Genomic DNA, 12511 nt, shown 5'->3' on the forward strand with positions numbered 1-12511 from the left:
GAAATTCTAGGTGTCATAATAAAAAACAGAGGGAAGCAGAGATTTCCCATATATCCCTGCTTGGACACATGCATAGTCTCTCCTATTATCAACACCCCAGATTGATAGATTTGTTACAACCAATGAAAGATGTTGCTTTTAAAATCGAAATGCAGGGACTCCCTGGTGACGCAGGGGTTAAAGACTCAAAGCTATCAAGCTATGGCCAGCCACTGCCCCATGAGTTCAATCCCCAGCCAGGGAGCCCATATGGCACAGCTGACCTCTCCTGTCTTGCCCGCTGCTCTCCTCTCAGCAATGTCTTTCAGTCAGTCCACCTGTCTGTTCCCCACTCTTGTCTCTGGTGAATCCTTTCACCCCTCTGCAATACTGGCCTACACTCCAGTTCTTGTATGCATAAATAAATAAAAAAAATCTTTAAAAAAATAAAATTGAAATGCATTTTCTTAGTCTCACAAGACACATTTAAAGTGCTCAACAATTTTGGCCTCCCTGGTGGTGCAAGGGGTTAAGACACAACCTATGTAGCTGGCCGCAGCCACTGCAGCATGAGTTTGATTTCTGGCCAGGGAGCTACCCACATGGCACAGCAGACTTCTCCTGACTCTCCCTGTGCTCCCCTCAGCAGTATATTTCAGTCAGTCCACCTGTTCTGTTCCCCACTCTGTCTGGTGAATCTGTACCTCTGTCCTGTACCCCAGTTCTTGTGTGCATAAATAAATAAATCTTAAAAAAAAAGTGCTCAACAATTCATGTGACTAATGGATACTGTATTAGATAGCAAAGGCTATAATTTCCATCATTTCCATACTGGACAGTGATGATTTAAGTAACATTAAATCATCTACCAACCCATAGTCGGCACTATCTAAATGCCAATTGAGGAGTCTCTTTTTCTGAGTTATACTTGGGGAAGGAACCTAATTATCAGCAACATAAAGAACTATAGACAAATCATATTATTGCCCCCAAAATTGCATTGAATGACCCCATTAAACCACATGCAATATCAGAAAAAGAGATTCCTTTTTAGTCATATTTGTTATGTTTTCTGATAGTATAATCCTCTCATACCATCTGTTGCCATATTGGTATTAGATAAGAGTTAAAAGTGATCTGAATTCCAGTGGTAGAATTAGCTAACAATATCTAATTCAGTTACTTATGTTTTCTGAATATTAGGTTCCTCATCCATGAAATGAGAAATTAGAACAAGATGATCACCAAGATCTCTGTCAGGCTCCAAAACTCTTTGCTCTAATAATCTTACACTATACACACTTAAAAAGGATGACAATTCTCAGACCAATAATTAAAGCCGAAATCATCTTACCTGTCTGTATTGGACTAGAAGCTGAAAGTGGAGATCCAGGGGTGGGAATTTCAAATGCACACAGAAATCCACTCACTGACAGACGAACTTTTTGATTGTCCTGTGGGAAATACTACAGGGAAAAAAAGCAAGAAGAGAAGGAGGAGCTATTTCAAATAAAACAGAAAATGATCTCTCTGCTATATTTTAAGTGAACGTTTTAGATGCTTTTTTCATCACTGAAGTAAACATGATGACTAAGTAATTTTTTTCAAATAACTGAAAGGTAACTGCTTGGTAATAAACTGGAAATAAACTTTACTGACAAAGAAGACCTTCTATAGGAAGGAAGTATGTTGTATATAACTGATTTAAGTTTTGTCCTTTTTTTCAAGCATCTAAACTCCCAACCCTAAGAGAGCTCGCCTCTGTGCTACATGAAAAACAAAAAGTCAATGAGGTGGGAGTGTTCAGAAACCCAAAAGATTAATAGTATAAATAATACCAGTGATAGAAGCTCAACTGAGTAGGCAATATTCTTACTAATTGGTTATTTTTCCAGCTGATATACATAAAGAGGTGATTTGTGTCAATGTCTTTATTAACTTTTTAGTATGTTGAGAGGCCAGGGGGGTGCGTGTGTGTACAATCTAAAACACACACTCATAAATATATAAAATACGTTAATGTAGGAAGAATTCTGTAACGGTAATCCAGAAGAGCTGTCAAGTGCAGCAGCAGTCACTGGGGGGACCTATACTGCAATGATACAACTAGATGATTCCATAGGGGTAGTATTGGGTTTATGTGGTTCCTTCTTTAAAAACACCAACATCATTATTACTCCTTCATTCTGGTAGATGACTGTTTTACGCTTCTGGGATGGAAAACTTTTTTGTTGGGCTTTTTGTGTTTCATATTTCCCAAGGCCATTTACATAATAATTAATAATAATTAATTGAGAAATCTGGGATGTTCAAAGGATAGAATCCAGGGTTTCCTAGAAAGAATAATTTTACCTTTATGTTGGAACCATGGACTTCTGCAAGAAGAATTTGTTCTGATTTAAGTCCGCAGAGATCACTCAGCTGTTTTTTTAAACCTGTGTACTTTTCATCCATATTCAATCTTAGTCCGTATCGTACAGGAGTAGTACCATCTAATTTAATAACTAATGAAGAAAAAATATTTTTTGTCAATAAAACACAGGTTTCACTGAAAATTTTTACTGTGTGTGTATGTATGTGTGTGTTGGAAATAGCAAACATTTTAGTCATGATTTCTTATTTCATATGTATATGCTACAACAGATAGTACTTTGGGAGAATATTGAGTAAATCATTATTTTTTGATGTTCACCTGATAAAGAAATGTTAAGAGTTTGAAACTAATAGAGAAATCAACCAGCACAAAAATGGACCCATAGTCCAATTCTTTCAAACTTCAAATCATGCTGGAAGTTAGATTGCTAGATTATAAAATGTTCACTGTCAATCTTTACCCATTATCAGCAAATGATATTACTTAGACATTCAACTGCTTTGAGTAAGAGAAACACAAGGGAATCAAGTAATTTTTCAAAACTCTGTCACCTACCTGTTATTTCTAAGTGCATATAACTGTCCATTGGTAGTGGCAAAGACAAAAAGTTGAAAGGGTCAAATCGGACACTTATATGCCCACATGTCTTGCATTTGACTTGAGATCTTAGTTGCCCATGGAACAAATCCACAACAACTGACCTATTCCTTCTCAGATGGTTGTCCCAGGCCTAGCGAGGAAAAAGATTAGACATTTTTTCTTCCAAAAGTCAAAAGATGAACTTTTCTACACAAATTCAAAGAAATGGATTACATATATTGGATTTAAATGTCAAAAATATACAACCCATAATCTTCATTTAAAATATAAAATCTGTGGCCAAATGTGCCTGGTAAGCAATGACTGGAAACAGCAGTGTCTTTGGTACACAGCCTGTTGCTTGTGAGGAACCTAGGAGACAGTTCTTTCTGGAGATCTTACACTTCTACTCTCAGGCTATCCCCAATCTTATGCTCTAGATAGGTGTGCAGGCTGCCTCTGGAAAGCCTCAGGGCACAGTGGCAAGGGTCCACATTGGCTAAGTCATCATGTCCATCTGCACCAACCTGCAGAACAGGAGCATGTAACTGAAGCACTAGAGAGCCCATGTTTAAGTTTCCTGGCCTCCAGAAAAATCTGTATCTCAAGAAGTTGGGGCTTTACCAAATTTAACATGTATGTTTGAAAAGTGTATCATCCCAGATGGCAGCAGGGTCAAATACATCCCAAATCGTGGCCCCTGGACAAATGGTGGGTACTACACTCACAAGAGCCTCAGTGCTGTCCCTTACTTTGTCATACCCAAATAAAACACAATTTCTATTCAAAACAATAAATATAATATAAAGACTTTCTGCCTACAAATTTAGAAGTCAGATATATAATTTAAAATGCATTGCCTACTGAGTAAAGAAAAAGTTATTGAATAGGATGTGATTCTTTCTGCTCAATCTATATAATATTAAATTCAGTTGGAAAAATTCTATTTTTTCCTGTGTTTCTAACAGGGTAACAATGAATATTAAAGTTTTTTGTCTGCAAAAAAGCAGATAAAACATGCCTATGTGTCACTGAATATATATTACTTTAGCAGTTAAGGAGATGCTTTTAAAATTCTACCTAACAATTATTCCCACATCCTTTTCCAAAAGTTTATAAAGTCAAAAGCCAACTTTTTTCTAATTTCACTGAAGATGCTTTGTTTTGGCATCACTACACAAGATTAAGCAGAGAAAACAGAAATTCATTCACTTTTCACATTGAAATTATAATCATAATAGTTTAAGTTTTGCAACACATATTTGTGGCCAGAACATTTTATATGTTACTTATACTAGAAATTCAAACCCAACAAACCTCTGCAGCTACTTCCCAATCTGGTCTGCCATCACTGTCCTTCAGTTCCACATATGGCTTCTCATGGACTCGATTGAGATCTTCATGAAGACCGTCCAAGAGAAAAGCCAGAAGTTCTTGGGAGTCTTGTTGCTGGAACCCATTAAACCTAGGCGCATATTTTGCTATGGTCCACTACAAAAGCAATGGGAATCAAACTCATTAATTGCTATCCCATAAAATCTGGAATGAATAAGCCCTATAATCAGTCAGAAGCACTGTTAGATATAACAGTTCAGCATTTAGTCTATTTCAGCAAATGTATTTTGGATAATCATGAAATCTTTCTAATCTTAATCTGAAATGACAAAACAAATTTGACCTGTGTCTAACAATTTCTTAAGGTACACAGTTGCTGTTTAAGACAGGTAAGGCAGAAATAATAAAATAGCATTTGTTTCATTGAAAGATTTCCTGTTACACTTTCTTTTATGGTTAACTTTTCTGATCTTGTACCCTTATTTTTATTATTAGAAACAGACTTTCCCAGTGTTCAACTGTGAGGACTTACTAACTAGCAACCTTGAACAATATTGCCTTATGGTATAGGGTCATTTAGAACATTAATGAGCTAACACACACAAAATAATATAATTGTGCCTGGTAAGTGGTAAGTTGTCAAATTTTTAGCTATTATGATGATTAATTTTAACCTAAAAGTTTTTTTTCAAAGATTTATTTTATTTATGCATGCATGCAAGAACTGGCCCTAACCTAAAAGTTTTACTCTTATTTTAAAATGAAGATAAAAGGAATAATCCTCGGCCTCCCTGGTGGCACAAGGGATTAAGTCTCAGCACTATGAAGCTATTGGCAGCCACTGCAGCAAGAGTTCAATCTCTGGCCAGGCAACTATCCACATGGTGTGGCAGACCTCTCATGTCTCACCCTGCTGCTCCCCTCAGCAGTGTACTTCCAGTCAATCCACCTGTTCTGTTCCCCACTCTGTTTCTGGTGACTCCTCTCACCCCCCACACCTCTAGCCTGCATCCCAGTTCTTGTATGCATAAATAAATAAAATAAATCTTTTTTTAAAAAAGGAATAATCTTAGCCCTTACAATTTACTACATATTAATGTAAAATTCATATTAATTATATTTTTTCTTTCTGTTAATTTTATAGATAGAATTAATTATCTCAGTAATGTTAAAAATGTGCTGAGTAATATTAATTAGACTCAAAAGTCCAGAATACTGCAAATGGTAAAGAACTAACAAAGAAATGTTTACTGCACATACAAGTAAGATATTTGATAAATTAGTAAATGAGTGACATTCCAAATTTATATTGTGCCTTTGATCTTTTTTCTACCCATTACATCTGTGGCAGTATTTTGCATATATCTGAACAAATAAAAGTATCTGACACTCAGTTTATACCTAGCAAAGGATTAAAAAACATTGGTTAAACTAAAACCAAAAAGCTAAACATGAAAAAATAGGTAAAGAAAACTAATTAAACAATTGTTTAAGACTTTAATACATTTATATTATTTGAATCTGCTTACCCGAAGCTTTAATGGGGCAACATTCTTCTGAGTTCCACTCCACAGTTCCTGTACTAAATCACCATAACATTTAGCCATATGCCCCTTCATACCAATTGGATTTGTCCTAAAGGTTTGAGAGGAAAATTTGTTGCCAGAGTCTCATAAATCACAATCACGTGGCCACAGAAATACCTAGCATCTATTTTTTCCAGCAAAGTATCTTTTTTTTAAAAAGAGAAGTATTCCTTATTTCATACTAAACAAGGCAAATAAGATTTTTCTTCCCCAGGGTGAAGTAAAAGGAAATTCAGGTGATATGGGGCTTATAACAAAACGATAAAAAGTTAATAGGCCAATGACTCAAGAAAGATTACCTGTTGAGTTCATAAAGATGTCTCCCTGAGATAAAATACTGTGTCAGTGGCTGTGTGTTACTAACACACTGGATGCTTGAATTCATGAAGCATGTGTTTCCCAGGTTACTCAGACCTGTGGCTCCCTTTTCTGTGGGAACTAGAGCAGACAACGAGGATGAAGACCAGCTGTAGTGATATGTTATAAAACAGTTACATGTATTAAATGCAGTGATTTCCATCATTCTTAATCAGTTAAACAGAGCTAACATTTCTCTATCTGGCCTTTCAAAGCTAAAATAGAGAAAACTTCACGATGTGTCACTGGCAATCATGACAAACCAAGTGAATTTGTAATCTATAAGCAGCACTTCAACTGCTAAAACCGTTTTTAAGAATTTAAGCAATTTTTCTTAGCATTACATCTTTAAAACTATATGGGCTTAGCAACATCAAATTCTGCTGTGGAAAAAAGAAAAATAAGAGGGGCGGGGAATAGGGATCACTTTTGAACTAGAAAGCCAAAAACTGTTAACACCTCAATAGTTGAGAGAAGAAAACAAAAACAGAATAATTTTAAGATGATCTTTTTAAATATAATACACTGGAGACTTACCCTTGTGTCTATCTATTTTACTACTGTTTGCTATAAATGACATTTCCTCAGGCCAGCTCATATCTTTGTTGCGAACTGGAAAGACATAGAAAGTAATGTTTTAATCTTACACATTGAAATCATACCCACTCAATTGGTTCTGTTAACAAAAAAAGTTGATTCTAAATTAGAAACTGAAAAAATTTCAAGTTATTTTTAGTAACTGAAACATAACCAACTCTTTATATTGGGGACTTTGCTGTCACTTGGTTAGAATTAATTAATAAGCTATTCTCTGAATTACCTACTTGAAATAATAATATATTCAATTATCTACAAAAGTAATTTAGGCTCCTAAACTTTACAACATTAGAACTATTATAATTCTTTCTTATATTATGACAACTCTGAGAGTAATTTATTTTAATACAAAGGCAGCTATCAATATTTCCAAGACTCTTGAGAAAGACAGCTCAAGTATTCAAAGACTTGCGCATGCCAGTGTGTAAATTTATGTGATTATACAAGTAAGTTCTGTTGGTGAATGGACAATGTCGATAACTAATGAAAGCCTGTGCTACCAACCATGCAAGAAAGTTAGTTTCCTTGTTCAAATTCAAAGAGGTAGATTGAAAATTTTATAAAACTTTATAAACTTGTAATTGAATTCATGTGTTTCTACCCACTGTCCCCACTCCTTGCCAGACAATGAATGCAGACTTATTTTTTCAAAGCAATCTAAATAGTACGTAGGATTATAAAAGGGTTCAATAAGTTTTCTTTACCATAAACAAGATAATGATCAAATCAAATGACTGAAAGAATTATGAAGTGAATTATAAGTGATTAACTAAAATTTTAAATCATTCCCCTAAAAATCTAATACACACAAATGCTTCCATCTTGTACCTTCAATTACCAGGTGCTGCTCATCCTGGATTTTTAAATATTCCAATCTGTGATCCTCATCATCCAGAAGAGTAAGGTAATTCTGTGTAAGAAGGAAGAAATATTTTTGGTAATTTGATTACTAAGCTTAAAACAAACATGGAAATAAAAATGAATGACAACTAAAAATGTGCTTGTAGTTGTTTAAGTCTTATGTTTAAGACTTTGGCATATTATAGTTATTCAGAAATACTTAAAATTTAGGTATCAGAATGAGAGAAAAATAATGCATACTTTATAAACATATACTGTATGTTTCTAAAATAAAGCTACAGAGAATTCTGGGGAGACCAGAAAAGACTCATCATATATGAAACCAAAATTCATAGAGATTTAGATTTTCTGAAAAGCTTACAGAAATTTTCTTTAGTACCGAGTAAGAAAGCCAGTAAATGTGCTTGTGATCAAGATGGAACATGATCACTTACTAAGAACTAAAAATGTAAAACCAATGTCATGCAGTAGAATTCTACTGCATGACATTGATTTTACATTTTTCACTTTGTCTAAAGTGCTCACAAAACTAATTAATTCTCACAATTACTAATATCTCAGAAGGCAAATACCATAATTTCCCCCATTTACTCATGGGAAAACTGAGACAGAGTTAAATGAAATGTTATACAACTAACACAAGGGACAGAACCAGGATTTAATTCCTGGCAGTGTGCTCTAGGAGCTGTATTCTTTACCATACTGCCACTTAATGGAGACTAAAAGAGGAGGTAAGAAAGAAGGAAACAAGGATTTGAGAACTAGCGAAAATTACTTATGATCTACTTCAGAGTGTTACACAATGCATCTCCACAAAAGGGAAGCCTCATTGCAGCACAGTGAATGGGCACCATTTTCATCTCACTTACATGCAACCACCTTGGATTATAAGCCACAGTGTGCTATGGACTAGACTTTCTGAATTGGGGAGTTACTAGGAACCAGGGACAGAGCTGAGCAATTTATATAAGATGTAAGGAGGCTGGGCCCATTTTGCTCTTGCTTCTGTAGGGAAGGAGACTTCCTGGTGGATTATTCAGTACATTTTGAATTTTGAATCTCTCCTCTGTCTCAGCTCTCTGGGACCGGCCTAACTCCTTTCTGAAGGTTCCCTTCCAGGTTTAGACAAGACTTCAGGACCCAGTGGCACTGGTTTAGGCAGAGCCTGTTTGCCTGAGCATTTGCCCATGATGGAAGGGGTCTGGGGGGCTTTACTGGCAGATGATTATTAGGATTACTCTTTTTTTTTCCCTATCACACTAATTCTAATAAGATCTTTCACATCATGAGTTTGCTTCCTCTGCCTTTATGTGTGCAAAAGGCCAAATCCCTTTTACAGCATCCACCCTTTAATATTTTGGGGTCCTTGGGTGCCCCTCAATCACATACTAACAAGGGCAAAACCTATATTGCATATTTGGGGAGTATATATAAACAATTAAAAGCACTGGCTCTAATAGGATTCACAGGATCAATAGGAGAAATTTTTTATTATATGATTTTACTATAAAACAAATAAAAGTAAATTTTTACTTTAAAAAAGGTACCTACACACAAGTATGAACCAGAGATATGCTATGGGGAAGGGGATAAGGAGGGATTGGGGTCAAAATAAGGGGGTTGCAATTGTATGGGGAATATAAAATTAAAATTAAAAAAAGAGAAAAGAAAAAAATGAAAAAAGGTATGTGCTGTTTACTTCATAACAAAAATCTTTTCATAAGATGATATTGTCCATGATTATCAATCATTATATGGATTTCAGGTGACAAAAAATAACTACATGTAGGCATATATATAGCAATTTAAAAGTTGAAGTTTTCACTGAGATCCTAGATAGGGATTTTAGGATAATTACTATATGAATATCTAATCTGTGCAGTTACAGATGAAATCCCATGATCATGAAATAGAGATTGAACATTTAACCTGGACTCTGGGATGCCTCTTACCTCACTGTTGTACAGCCACAGACGCATGTCTTCTTCTTTGATGCGCAGCCTCTGAGATAGATATTCATGAATTTCCTTGATGGTCTGCATTCGACTAAAACAGCCTGTATACGCTAAGACCCGCTTTAGTGGTGCATTTGGAGAAGGTACATTTCCTATAGTCATAGTAATCACAATAGGGAAAAAAGCAGATTTAAAAGAAAGTACTCTTTCCTGCAGTAGGACCATACTATTTTAAGAAATAATGATGAGAAATGAGTTACAGGCTTAATAATTCTGTAAATCAAGAGCTTAAGAATAAGTGTAAAAATGAAGACAAGAGATGCAATCATCATGGAGTGAGTTTAACTTTGAAAGGAAGAGCAACAAAATCATAAAGACCCAAATATTGTCAGTATTTGGATCCCAAGAAGAGTGGCAAATAGCAACAATCTTGGCTACTAGGTGACAACAGCAAAAATCAAAACTCACTGTAAAACACACAAGTGAAAATGGGACTGTATTTGAATCTCACAGTTAGATAATTGGATTTATCTGATCTAATTCTCAGCATATCTTATAATTACACAGAAAATTTTACTTAATATTCTAAGTAGGCACAGAGCCCACATGACCAAACAAAGCTTTAAAGCGATCCCAAGAAGCTCCCCAGGACAAAAATATTTGGAATTTATGATATGGTTTGCCTCCCTAGTAAAATGACAACAGATGTTCTTGAATTCCTGAAGAGCTCAAGGTGGACACAAAAAGTGTTAATATGGGGAAAGTAGTGAAGAATGAAGGAAGAATATGTCAACTCTGACTATATGCTTCAGAAGAGGAGAGGGATGAAAAATGATGAGACTATGGAAATTAAAGGTAGGTTGCAAAAATCACTGTTAAACCTTGGTTAACTATTCAGCTAAAAATCCAGACAAAATTGCAGCTTAAAATGGCCACCTCCTTTTATGGGAAGAATTTTATTGAGCAATAAAAAACAAAAATAAGCTTAACATATCAATATCTAGGATTATATTATACATTTCCAGGTAATGTTCCACCCACTCATGAATGACTTAGCTTTTTTTCAATCCTATTAAATATGCTATATGTGTGTGTTTACTTGCTAAACAAAGCGGGGGAAGGTATTGGCATCATTTGCTTTTTTTAGATCTGCCAAAAGGAATTCACTTGGATCAGGCAGACTAAAAAATCTAAAACACAATGACTTATGTAGTCTTTCTTGTCTGTAGAAAATTAAGGTCATTGTAAGTGTGGCAAGGTTTGTATACCTGTCACTTCAAAAGGAACAAAAGAGCCTAGCAAACAGCTTAGTAAAGTATTGAGAAAGATGAATATCACATGCTATAATAGGACAAAACCCAACCATGATCAATTTTAAACACATAGCAAAGCAAATCTTTTACTATCAGCAAGCAAAGGATAATCCCTAAAACAGCAAATTTCTGCAATTATACATGAGGATTAGTTATAAGATTACAGCAAGAAAGCATATTTTTAAAAACTTCAAATGATTAATGATTGATTTCACAATTAATTAGTATGGAATAAAATTTCAAATTAAGAACAAATTTGGAGCATAGTAACTACCCAATTCTAGGATTCAGAAGCATGTGCAAGTGTAGTGTCCAAGTCAATTTCTATTGTCCTAAAGCCACATAAAAAATTTGTTTTGAGTTCTAGACAGTTTTTAAATAGCATAGCTCATTAAGCAGGCAGCCACTTATACATAATTTTGTGCCTCTGAATAGCACTGACAAATCTAGTGGAATTCACAGAAGCAGCAAAAATCTAGGATCAGCACAAGAGTTGCAAAGAATACTCACTAAAAGCACAACACACCTTGCCTCTCGTGTTATCTTTCAGAGACAATCAAAAAAGATGTGCTGAGGGTTCATTAAAGTAAGGCTAATGCTTTTTATTTAATGAAAAATTAATTAAGAATATTTCTACACAGACTTTATTTTACTAGTTCCTTGATGTTGTCAATGTTTTCTCCAAAGACAGAGATTGCTACAATTCTTACCAAACAATGTTTGTAAGAATCTCCATATATTTTCTGAATACAAACTTTAAGGAAGACATGAAACTAACCCTTATTCAATTCCATAGGTATGATGGTACTTACAGGGTTGGCTTGGGTTCATAGGTAGTTCTTACATAGGTAGTTGCATTATTTATAATAACATTGTGGCATAATTAACACCAAGTCTGAGAACTCATTATTTCTGTTGAAGAATAATTTCAAATATTTGCAAGGCTAAAACAGAGCAAATCCTGCACATCAATAAAATTTAATCTCATAGAGAAACACAAGGGGAATTTTTAGCATGTGATACATTAAAATGGAAACTTATTTAGATGTCATTTCGATAGTCTTGATATTTTTCAAAGCTATATCCTTTGTTTTTTATTATCTGTTGCTTCTAGGTCTTGTTGGCTCTAGTATGAGAAATATATCAGGTTTTACCCCAAAAAATCCCAAAATGCCCCCCCCCAAAAAATCCCCAAAAGACGATGTTGCAAAAGATATCACTTCTTAGGAATCTGAGTGGAGTTGAAAAGATTGGCAGACTATAATCTAGGCTGAGCAAATAATTTACAATGGCTTATCTTATTAAAATTATGTTAATTTTATTTTTATTTTATCACTGCATATTTACAAACCAGAGAGGGAAACAAGCCTTCTCAGCTTGCTGCTTAGAGTTTGCCTTGACCCCATCTAGTCTTGCGCATGACCATAGATCTAAGCCCCCCAATCGATTTATTGATTCTGTATGAAAACTGATGGGAATGTTTATTAGTACAGTGGCACCAGGCTTGAGCAATTTGGTTTTTATTTTTTTACGTAAATGCATTGTATTCTTGCTGCATTCTTAAGTTACCTCTTG

At 34.9% G+C, this 12511-nt stretch overlaps 1 protein-coding gene across 1 annotated transcript in view; it reads right to left on the bottom strand.

Moving 5' to 3' along the window:
- Positions 1–12511, bottom strand: part of USP32 (ubiquitin specific peptidase 32) — a gene marked incomplete at both ends in the record, with an annotated part of 149868 nt that overhangs the window by 23546 nt on the left and 113811 nt on the right. The window contains 9 exons of the mRNA XM_084236460.1: positions 1334–1445; positions 2332–2483; positions 2909–3083; positions 4250–4423; positions 5797–5902; positions 6153–6291; positions 6748–6822; positions 7636–7717; positions 9621–9775. Of these exons, the coding sequence (XP_084092586.1) occupies positions 1334–1445; positions 2332–2483; positions 2909–3083; positions 4250–4423; positions 5797–5902; positions 6153–6291; positions 6748–6822; positions 7636–7717; positions 9621–9775 (1170 nt within the window). The remainder of the gene's footprint in view (positions 1–1333; positions 1446–2331; positions 2484–2908; positions 3084–4249; positions 4424–5796; positions 5903–6152; positions 6292–6747; positions 6823–7635; positions 7718–9620; positions 9776–12511) is intronic.

The sequence above is a fragment of the Talpa europaea genome (genome assembly GCF_964194135.1).
Source record: "Talpa europaea genome assembly, chromosome: 7".
NCBI classification, from domain to species: domain Eukaryota; kingdom Metazoa; phylum Chordata; class Mammalia; order Eulipotyphla; family Talpidae; genus Talpa; species Talpa europaea.